The 11377-nt window shown below is 47.6% G+C and overlaps 1 protein-coding gene across 2 annotated transcripts in view; it reads left to right on the top strand.

Annotated features, from left to right (window-relative positions):
- RXRG (retinoid X receptor gamma) overlaps positions 565 to 11377 on the top strand; it is a 52927-nt gene continuing 42114 nt past the window's right edge. The window contains exon 1 of one of the 2 annotated variants that reach the window (XM_005677098.3): positions 565 to 1061. In XM_005677098.3, coding sequence (XP_005677155.1) covers positions 1013 to 1061 — 49 coding nt within the window. In that variant the 5' untranslated portion in view covers positions 565 to 1012. The remainder of the gene's footprint in view (positions 1062 to 11377) is intronic. The other variant, XM_018046432.1, reaches the window with a different exon arrangement.

Raw genomic sequence — 11377 nt, 5'->3', positions numbered from 1 at the left:
ATAACAGATCCAAACATCAAAGGGATGCATAGACTCTATGATTTGCGGGCCGGTTCCACCAAAGAAGCTCTGTGTCACTGAGGACTCAATGGCACTTTTTGAACAGGCAGCCTGATGACAGCGGTATATAAGGTGAACGCTTCCCTTCAGTGACACATCGGAGGCCCACCTGTCTGTCTTTCCTACCTGTACTGTGTTCTATGTGAGTGAGCTCTGGCTCCTTATTGCCCTCCTCAAGCTCCGACCATTTGAGCACAGACCAGTGCTTCCGGCCACCAGAGCAGGCGTTGCTTACTGCAAGTCTAAGGGCCACTCTGGATTAGTTTTTCCAAAGTTGGGGAGGATCTCTCACTCTTGGCCAAGCTTGGGTTTATGAAGGGGTCTGTTCTCTCTTCCCCCCATCCCCACCTCCTTTCCCAGATCAAGCACCAAGTGCATTAGCTAGTTAGAAGCCATAGGGAAGAAACCCATTTTAATAAAACCCCATTGATTTTGGGGGGGGGGGTGCAAGTCAAAGAAAAGACATCTAAAGAGTCCCTCCCCACTTCCCCCTCCTCTGTCCTGACCTACTCTGGGTCAGTCGCACATCGATTGGCTTCCCAGATAACAGATCGTGCCACCGGTGGGGACCTCTGGGGACCAGCCGGGAGCTGCAAGAGTCGCACGCAGCAGCCCTGCCCCGACTTAATCAAACTAGCAACAGGATCTGCCTCCCGCGGCAGCGCGGCGGTGGCAGTGTGGCAGCGGCGGCGGCGGCATTATGCGTGATTACTGACAGGCACCAGCTGCTGCCGCCACCGCCGGCTCGACGCACGATGTGGACGCTCAGATCGAGAGGCAGATTCCTGACTAATCCCAGAGGGCTGGCCCAGCCCGAGCTGCCCGGGCTGCTAGGAAGCGATGACCACTCTTGTTAGCCCAAGTTGAAGGGAGCCCGGCTGCGCTTGGGAGCAGGGAGAGGCCGAGCCACTGAGCAGACGCGTCCGGGAGGACTATGAACTGAAGAGTCAACATGTATGGAAATTATTCTCACTTCATGAAGTTTCCCACAGGCTTTGGAGGTGAGTATTTCACACGGCTTCAACGCCGGACCGTCTGGAGAGACCGAGCGGACATGGGGAGATCCGGATAACTGGATTAGGATTGAATTGGGAAGGAGGGCATATGTGTTTATCGGCGTCTATGGTGTGTTTCCGTGTGAGTGTGCGTGTGAGCGCGCGGGCAGGAGTGAGGGGCACGGATGGGGAGAGGGAGGGAGGGAGAGTGGGAGAGAGCGGGTCCGTAGGTGAGGATCTGTTTGCACATTTGAATGAGTGAACAGATGGGAAGATATGGGGATATTCTAAGGAGAGCCTGAACCAAAATGCTTGGGAGTATGTCTGAGACAAAGGTAGACTGAGAGCATTGTTCTAACTCAGTGGGTTTGTGGGGGTGTGAAGAATGGAAGAGGTAAGAGGAAATTACTGGGATGAACCTAGTACCCAGCTTGCCATGAGAAAAAAAAAATGACGGAAAAGGTTTTGCCAATATTAAGGGTACCTGGGATACTTCATAACAACACACTGATTGTTTTATTTAAAAGCAGATTTCCCTAGAATTGCATTTTTAAAAAAAAGAAAACATAGTGCTTTAATTTGCTGCCGTGTTTTTCTTCCTCTGTTTTCTCCCCTTTTGATTTGCTAATAGCCTCTTGTCCCCTCCCCTGCTGCTGCCCCCAATTCCACTTCCAGGGTCACTGCCAACACCTCCATTCTGAGGGTCGAGATCTGGGCGTGGTGGTGGGGGGGGGGTGTCTGGGCTCTCATAGCAGAGAACAGGCAGCTGGAGCTCCAGGTTGCCAAGCCAGGCAGGGCAGCCAGGTGGCACTTCCCAGGGGCTGCCCTCACACCCAGGCACTTTGGTCCCAGGGCTCCTTTGACTCAGTGACAGAAGCAGCACAGTAGCCCAGCTTTGGGTAAATGGGCCCAACAGCTGACCAACTGCCTCTGACTTGTCAGCTGGTGGCAGGCGGTTTGGAATCTTGGGAGCCAAAGGGGAGAGCAGACGCTGGCAGGCACGACAAAGCAGAAATTCTTGTTAGGTCCTGAGGACTGAAAAGTCCCTGCCCTCCCCACCTCCTGTGAGGACAGATAGGCAATTCATCTGAAGGCTTGGGAGCAAAGCTTGTCTATTCCACTGGGCACGCCCCTCCATAAGGTGTAGTGGGACACTGGAAGCGGATGGGGTTCCTGTCCTGGAGACATTAAGCCAGGGGGTTTGCTTATTTATTCGGGATGCGTTGGGCAGTTTTTATGGACCAAGCGTGAAGTTAGGTGCTCATAACACAGATGTTCATGAGATAGAGTCTGTACTATTTGTCCTGGGCAAGCTTGTCATTGCACAGATACATTGTAATACGGCATGGTATGTGCACCATTGGTTGCAGAAGGAGGTTGCTGCTTGGATCCGATGGGTGAGGGACCCTGGCCACACATTCTGGGGAAGACAACGTTGAAGTTACTGGGGCCAGTCTTGTGACGTGACCCAGTGAGTGTGGTGGCCAAGGCTGTGAAGCGGACATCTGATCTTCAGTATACAGTTGGGTGCTGGGGAAAGCCTTCCTGACTCCCATCTTGGTTCCCTTCTCAGCTGAGAAGCACTTTTTCCTTTTCCTCCTGAGTTCAGTTGTCTGAAGAACATGCTTATCCATGAGATTCTTGGGACCCTCGGGGTCTGTGAGGTTATGGCTTCTTAACTGCCAAGGAGACCCTCTGAGATGGTTGGGGTGAATAGAAGGATTGAAGGTGGGCAGGTGTAGGAAGAGACAGTCTGGGGAAAGAAGGTGAGTCCAAAATTCACTGGGAGCTGCTGTCTGGAATCTTGGGACTGTAATATCCTGAGACCTCAAAGAGTGCCTTGCTGCTGCTAAGTTACTTCAGTCATGTCTGACTCTGTGCGACCCCATAGATGGGAGCCCACCAGGCTCCCCCATCCCCAGAATTCTCCAGGCAAAAACACTGGAGTGGGTTGCCATTTCCTTCTCCAGTGCATGAAAGTGAAAAATGAAAGGGAAGTAGCTCAGTCGTGTCCAACTCTTAGCGACCCCATGCACTGCAGCCCACCAGGCTCCTCCGTCCGTGGGATTTTCCAGGCAAGAGTACTGGAGTGGGGTGCCATCGCCTTCTCCAAAAGAGTGCTTTAGTCCTCTCTTAATATAGATGGGTAAACTGAGGCCTCAAGGAAGGCAGTACCAGGCTAAGGTTATATGGGGTTGAGGAAGAGAGCCCATCTAGAAAAGCCCCTGAGTCAAACTTCTAATAATGTTCCTTCCATCTGATGCAGTGAAAAAAGCATGAAAGATCTCTATCTGTCTATCTCTCTATCTCTCTATATAGATAGAGAGAACTGAGTTTGGTTCCCAGGTTTTTACTTACTAGCTGTGTGACCTTAGGCAAGATATTGAACCTCTCTGAGCCTCATCTCTAAAATGTAGTTCAAAATGCCATCTCAGACCATGGTTGCGAGCATTTAACGTGCAAATGCTTGAAAAAGCAGATACAGAGTGTTGTCTATATATTCAGTGTTTAATAAAAGTTAATATTTTTGTCCCCTCTATTCTGCCCAAGTACTAACATGAAAATTAATTTAAAAATCAAAAATTACTGTAGAATAATGAATTAGGAATCTGGGGAAATAAAATTAAATTCGTAAAGACCCACATACGTTGCTGGTTTAAAATTTCATAATTGTGGGGGCTCTGGTATTTAGTGTAATTAAGTTTCAGATAAAAGGAAACGCAATGGCTGGGCCATGCAAGAGGCGGTTGATATAACCATGGGGGGCAGCGGAAGGATTATCTAGGCTGTTGAATCGTCTGCCCTGATGCTCCTTTTCCTCCCCATTCCTGAGGGAGGAGAACAATTATTTGGTTTAGTTGTACTGAGGTTTTCCATTGTGTTTGTATTCGCCAGCTAAGAGGCAGAAACACTGAGCAAAGGTAAGGGCCCCATCTGTAGGAAGGTCTGCCTGATAACTTGCAGAGGTGACAGAGGAGGGTGGGAGGGAGAAGGACCCCCCTGCAGGTGCTTGGGAGACCTGAAGTCTGAAGCAGACATAGCCTACAGTCTCTCACTCCTTTCGCCCCAATGAGGCAAGTTGCACCACACATATTAAAAGATTTAGTGTATAACCTCTGCCCTATTATATATTAGCAAGTGGAACTGCAGAGGGCTCCCGTGATTTCTGAGACTCTCTAGGGAAGCAATGGCACCCTTGGGAAATAACACCTGGGATTTGTGCCTGGGCTGTGCTTACCAGGTATCAGACCATCCTCCCATCAGTGAGCAAGACACTGGGCAAACCCCGCAGGGTGGAGACTAGCTGGGTTGCAGTGGCCCCACCAAGGTGCCCACCTGCCCAGCTCTGGTCTCTCCCATGTGATGAGGCAAGAACCTTTCTCTTCTTTTTTTCTGCCAGCTGCCCAGTAAGAGATTTGTTTGCCTGGATGAGACAGTTGCAGCCTCTAAGAAGATGGCAGAACAAATCCTGTAATCCCCCTTCCAATTGTGCAGTAATCCTCAGGGTGAAAAGGAGATCAGGGGAGAGGGGACTTGTCTCATTTCATTTAACAAGCACACAGTAGCACTTACTAAGTGCCCACTACCATTGTAAGTAAGCACTTCACCATTATCATCTCATTTAATCCTCATGACAACTCCTTGAGTGGGCATTATTACCATCATTATTACACTCCTTTTATAGACGAGGAAACAGGCATTGTAAGCTGCAATAACTCATTTTAAGGTCCCAGAGTTGGAAAATGGCAGAGCCAAGGCTTTGAACCCAGGCAGTCTGGTCCTGAGTCCAAGCGGTGCTGAGCTGCCTCCTACAACTTCTGTGGGCCACAGAGTTGCCACAGGAAGCTAAGGCAGCAGCACATCCCTTGAAGGGATGAGGAACCCCAAGCCAGTCACGCCACTGCCTAGCAGCTGTAGACACAGGAGCCTGGCCTTGAGGAGTAAAGTACACAGTAACTTAGCAGGCACTCAGGTGCAATAGCGGCCTCTGGAGAATTAGTTGCTGGCTTATTCTGGGGGCCTGGGTCTTCCCTGGTGGCTCAGATGGTAAAGAATCTGGCTGCAATGCAGGAGATCTTCCCTGGGTCAGGAAGACCCCCTGGAGAAGGGCATGGTTATCCACTACAGTATTTTTGCCCGGAGAATCCCATGGACAGAGGAGCCTGGTGGGCTACAGTCCAAGGGGCTGCAAAGAGTCGGACTCACTGAGCAACTAACACTTTCACTTTTTCCCTGGGGGTCTAATGATTTGTAAGAGCCCTACTCTACTGAGTCTGACCACTTGTATAGAATAGTTCCCTTCTTACGTAAGAATAGCCACAGAGGAGGGGTTGAGTTGGGTGTGTGTGTGTGTGTGTGTGTGTGTGTGTGTGTGTGTCTGTGTGTGGAGGGCAATATGAGGATGGGGGAGGAGGGTGTGTGTGTGTGTTTATGTGTATTCCAGAACATATTTTTCCCCTCCACAAATGTGTGGGTGGCTAATAGGGACTTACCCTGGAGGTAAGTGGTTAGGGTTTATGTAGGAAGGAATAAATGTTTATGAGATTTAGGAAGGAGTATATTTAGTCTAAACTATTTTCTGAAACATTTACAATCTTACCAAGAGATAGAGAGCTGAATAGCAACTGGGGGAAGAAATTATGCAAAGAGTAATCAAAATTCTCCACCTCTTCCTTCCCCTCATTATGTAGCTTCTGTATCTGCAGAGAACTTAGCCACCGGAGTTGGGTGGCTGGGGTGCCAGGGGCTCCTGGAGGAAGCTGCTATTTTTTTCTCTTATTGGAAAGTAGAAAACACAGAGGCCCAGGGAATCTAAGATGCGACTGTTCTAGAAGGCCTGGGTTTGGGTGGCTCTCTTGAGACTGACCCAGGTCTTGGTCCAGTGGCTGCTTATGGCCTCTGTCTCAACTGCTCAGCTCTTCTGTTGTGATGGGGAAGTGGCTGTGGTCAAACGTATAAGCTAATGCATGGGGATGTGCTGTGTTGAGCGTGTTGGCCCACCCCTAGGGGATCATTCCAGAGAAGTTTTGGTACTATTTTGATTGTCTCCCAGTTAGCAGTGAATAACAGCACAAGCTCTGAACAGCTCTTCACCTCTCCTCTACCCCCTACTCCCACCCCAGCTTCCCTGCAAGAGCTGAATCTTTAAAGCCAGAAAAAGACTTTTAGCTCATCTGAACTGATCCATCAGCTACAGATGAGGACACCAGGGAAAGCAGGCGGGGCTTGCCTGGGACCTATGGCTACTTATGCTCTAAAACTGGGTTCTCCTGAGCACCCCTGGGGGCCACCTGTGGTGGCAGAAAGAAATGTGGAGGGAGGCTAAGCCACAGAGAGCCCTCCCCTCATGTCTTGGTAAAATAACAATACTACCAACTATAGAGGGTCAAGGGTTAACATTCCACAGTGTAGGGATTCAATCAAACAAAGGCTGGAAAATTGTAAACACACAATAAAAGTTGGTTTCTCTTTCCTACTTCAGAAAACTTGGAGACTATGGTAGTATATTCGGCTGAAATTTTGTATGAGGTTTTTCTTAGGGGAGGCATGCCTGTTCTTAAAGTGTCAGACTGTGCACTATGAGAGGCTGACAAAGTGAAGTTAATAAGGCATCCATTCTGGGCCAGTTACAGAAAATTATATTTTAGCAAATCGTTCCAGGACAGACACTTGTGAGATCTGGCAGAAAGAGGGCAGTGACCTGGGACCTCCCATCCCTATAATCTTTAGGATAGCCTCACCCCAGGCCAGTGTCCTTAGTGAGTCATATTCCCGTGAGTTTCCTCAACTTCAAATTGCACAGCCTGGGCCTGCTTGCTCCTTTTATCAGATACTGTAACTGAGAAAGGAGCGAGGGAGAGGGCAAGAGTTTGCAGATTCAAGACCAAGCTCAAATTTCTATTGGGATATTAGAATTCAGCATCTGAGCTTAAAAAATGGAAACGCTTGTGATCTTTTACTCAAAATACATTTACAAGAAGTCAGAGGAACAGAAGAGAAAGCACGTGATAAACACGTTGGGATGTTCCTTCTAGGCTGGCTGCCTGGGTTGCATTTCTCTGACTCAGCATCTCTTTTGTCTCTCCTTTGGTTGGTCCCCAATGTCATGGGGAAGCAATCTTGGAAAGGTTGGGGCTCATGATATCTGTGTTTTCTCAGTCCCAGTGACATAGGGAACAGGGCAAAAGTTAGAGATCACCAGGAGGGAAAGAATATTCCAGACTGCTCCAGGAGGGCCTGTCAATCTTTCAGGTAGCACACTTTGGCTCAGCATCTGGTTTATGCAAGGGCTGTGTAGGACACCAAGAATTCAGACCCATCCTCTGTCCTGAAGGAGTATATAAACCAGTTACAAGCTCTGAAGTCTGTAGGACAGTTGGCGATGATTTATTTCTGGAGATGTTTTTTGTGGCTGAGGTTAAGAGAATGGTCCAAGGAATTTAGGTATTTAGGACCTGAGAACAAATAATACCATGCCCATTACCCAATGGTAACATTGCATTAAGGATACGGTTCTCTGTATTTTTAAATTAATTTTTATTGAAGTATAGTTGCTTTATAATGCTGTGTTAGTTTCTGCTGTACAACAAAGTGAAGCAGCTATCCATAAACATATATCCCTTCTTTTTGGATTTCCTTCCCATTTAGGTCACTACAGTGCATTAAGTCGAGTTCCCTGTGCTAGGCAGTATGTTCTCATTAGTTTTCTGTTTTATACACAGTATCAATAGTTTATATAAGTCAATCCCAATCCCCCAATTCTTCCCACCCCACCCGTTTCCCCTTGATATCCATACATTTGTTTTCTATGTCTATGTCCCTATTTCTGCTCTATGGTTCACCATATTTTAAAATAACTATAATCTTTAGAAGACAGTCCATATTGAGAGGCTAGGGAGAGCATGGGCTTTACAATGGCCAGGTGGAAGGAATCTGCCTGCAATGCAGGAGACACAGGAGACACGGGTTAGATCCCTGGGTCGGGAAGATACCCTGGAGGAGGAAATCGCAACCTACTCTAATATTCCTGCCTGAAAAATCCCATGGACAGAGGAGCCTGGCAGGATACAGTCCAAAGGATCACAAAAAGTTGGACATGACTGAGTGACTAAGCACGCACTAATGACACACTGGACTGATGATTTGTTTGAGACTTCCCTCTTGGCTCAGACAGTAAAGAAGCTGCCTGCAACGCAGGAGACCAGGGTTTGATCCCTGGGTAAGGAAGATCCCCTCAGAATGTGAACAAGAAGCCTACAGAGACAGAGAAAGAGATTGAAGTCATGGATTCAAGAGCTGGGTGTGGGCAGAGTTGGTGTTTAAGGGCTTCAGGAACAAGGGGTTAGAGAGGGCACTCTAAGTCAATGCCTGGAGCGCTTCCCGGCCTTTGTCTTCATGGGCTGGTACCTGGCGCACCAGTGCAGGATCTGGTTTAAAGGAACAGACAGCTGGTCCTGTTTGGTGGAGCCCCTACTCTCCAGTAACCCCTTGTGTCTCCAATATGCTGGGGATGGCACAATATCCATCAGTACCAGCAAGGTTCAAATTTGGTCCTGGGTAGGAAGGGTGGTATGTAAGCAAAATGCCATTAATTACGTGCAGAGAAGCTGACAGAAATTGTGCCAGACTAAACTCAGACTCTAGGTCTTTAAATAATTCACAACAACTGCTTGAAAGGGTCCCTTTATCATTCTAAACCTCAATTTTCTAATCTGTCTAATGAGGAGAATTTCTTCCCTTCCAAGTACTCTGAGTCAGTCTGAAGGAGATCAGCCCTGGGATTTCTTTGGAAGGACTGATGCTAAAGCTGAAACTCCAGTACTTTGGCCACCTCATGCGAAGAGTTGACTCACTGGAAAAGACTCTGATGCTGAGAGGGATTGGGGGCAGGAGGAGAAGGGGACGACAGAAGATGAGATGGCTGGATGGCATCACTGACTCAATGGATGTGAGTCTGAGTGAATTCTGGGAGTTGGTGATGGACAGGGAGGCCTGGCGTGCTGCAATTCATGGGGTCGCAAAGAGTTGGACACGACTGAGCGACTGAACTGAACTGAACTGAAGCTTGGATGGAACAGAAAGGCTTCCAAGGAACTGCTATATCTGTAGCATCTAGCAGGGAGGACGAGATGGTTGACTGGCATCATTGACTCAATGCACATGAGTTTGAGCAAACTCTAGGACATGGTGAAGGACAGGGAAGCCTGGTGTGCTGCAGTCCATGGGGTTGCAAAGAGTCAGACACGACTGAGTGACTGAACAACAGCGGCAGAAAGCCTGGTACACAGTTAGGAGCCCTCAACAAGCATTTTTTTTTTGACTGACAGAACCAATAATTGATATGGGAATACACAGCAGACAATTATAAAGAGTTTTACGAATGTAAGGCAGTATGTTCTGGATGGAATAAGCTTGGATGTGGGAGCAGAAGGCCCAGGGTTTTTGCCCTGACTGCACGACCAAGTCATGCAACTTCTCTAGAAAATGAAGTGGTTCCTGAAGTCCTGAAAGTCTAGCTTCTACCCCAAAACAACATGGCCTTACTAATTTGTGATATTATTAATTTGGAATGGTGATTAAATTGATCATGGCAGGAAATAGTCTGTATTTGCACATTCATGAAAAATAACAAAAAAAGGCTTGTTAAGCAAGTAAGACTGTGGAAGTCTTGAGCCTCTTTAAGTTACATTGGTTTCTAAGCAATTTGAAAAGAAAGCATAGTAGAAATCTCATTAGCATATTAACGGGGTGTTAATTACAAAAGAATCTTTTAAAGCAGATTTTATAAAATCCCGACTTAATAACCATTAGCTTGTGGTACTTGAAACACAAACTCTTCACGTGTATTACTTAGAAGTAATAAAATTGTAATTTAAAAGTGATCTGCCAACTTGTCACGAATTTAGACTGATTTTTCTCTCAATTGATCCAAATGAGTGAGGTTTTGCTATAATTATATATAATGCTGGTAATAATGAGGCTGATTATCAATCTTTGCTGCTTTTCACTACCTCCATCATTGCAGGTTTTAGGGAAAGGGGTGGGGATGGAGGGAGAAGGAGGGATGGAGGGGAGAGGGGTGGCAGAGAGGGAGGAGAGGCCGCCAATCTCTCCCTCCCCCTCATCCAAGCACTGGAAGAAGCAAGCCCCCGCCCCCAGCCGAACAGCCCGCCAGCCCTCCGGTGGGGCCTGCAGGAGTCAGGCTGTGTGGGCTCAGGCTGGCGGGCTGGTTGGAGCTGCACAGGGCTCATCAGCCGCTGCATCCTGTCTCCTCATATTCCTGCTGAGAGGCCACGGAGGCTGAGCCACAGGGGCCGAGGGAGTGTCTCTTCTCCCACATGCTCCCACCTCCATCATGGGTCTTCACTTTCCCCACTGAGGAAGCCAGAAAGGACGCTGGTGGCAGAGAAGGCTTCCCATTAAAAAATGCAGTTTCTACTGGTGCTTCTCACCCAGTAAGAATTCAGCTAATAACGTGATGTCCACATCTGTTAAAAAGTGGAGTTCAATGCCCGTAAGATACTTTCCCGTCCAGTCTCAGAGTGGTGGTTCAGCTCAGACGAGTATGTGGAAGCGCTTTTGAAAATGCCACAGCCGTTTACATATAAGAAATGCATATGAGCCAGTCCTGGGCATCTGAGTGCCCCTTCTGTGGAAGAAAGAGAGAGGAAAAAGCTGAGTTGAACTGAGGTCTGGGTTACCTGAGGAAGGAAACCAGAGCTTGGGTTTGGTATGAGGGGCTAAAATCAGAAGGGAAATATCTTAGTCAGAAAGTACCAGGTCATGTACACACTACTATATATAAAATAGGTAACTAATAAGGACCTACTGTATAGCATAGGGTTCTCTACTCAGTACTCTGTAATGGCCCACAGGAAAAGAATCTAAACAAGAGTGAATATATGTATAGTTGAATCACTTTGCTATACACCTGAAACTAAGCATTGTAAATCTACTCTACTCCAATAAAAATCTAAAAGAGAATACCAAGTCAGAATCCTGAGAGAGGCCACAGTTGGCTTAGGAAGGGCAGAGCTGGGGACAAAAATTGGGCCCGGGGAAGCTAGAGGAAGGAGTACTCCTGAGTAACTGCTGTAAGGAGCCACGCAGCCAGTATAGTGTATGGTGCGGCTGGGGTTAAAATTCAGGTCTGCTGCCTTTCCCCTAGAATCAGATGCTACTTGTATAATGTACTAGCCATGTTCTCTCAGGCAAGTTATTTAATTTCTCTGTCCCCCTGCTTTTCATTTGTACAATAGGGATGAAAGTTGGTAACCTTAAAGGGGTTTGTAGGAATGAATTAAGTCAGTATATGTAAAGCG

The sequence above is a fragment of the Capra hircus genome, chromosome 3 (genome assembly GCF_001704415.2).
Source record: "Capra hircus breed San Clemente chromosome 3, ASM170441v1, whole genome shotgun sequence".
NCBI lineage: Eukaryota > Metazoa > Chordata > Mammalia > Artiodactyla > Bovidae > Capra > Capra hircus.
This window is presented reverse-complemented; position numbering and strand designations above follow the sequence as displayed.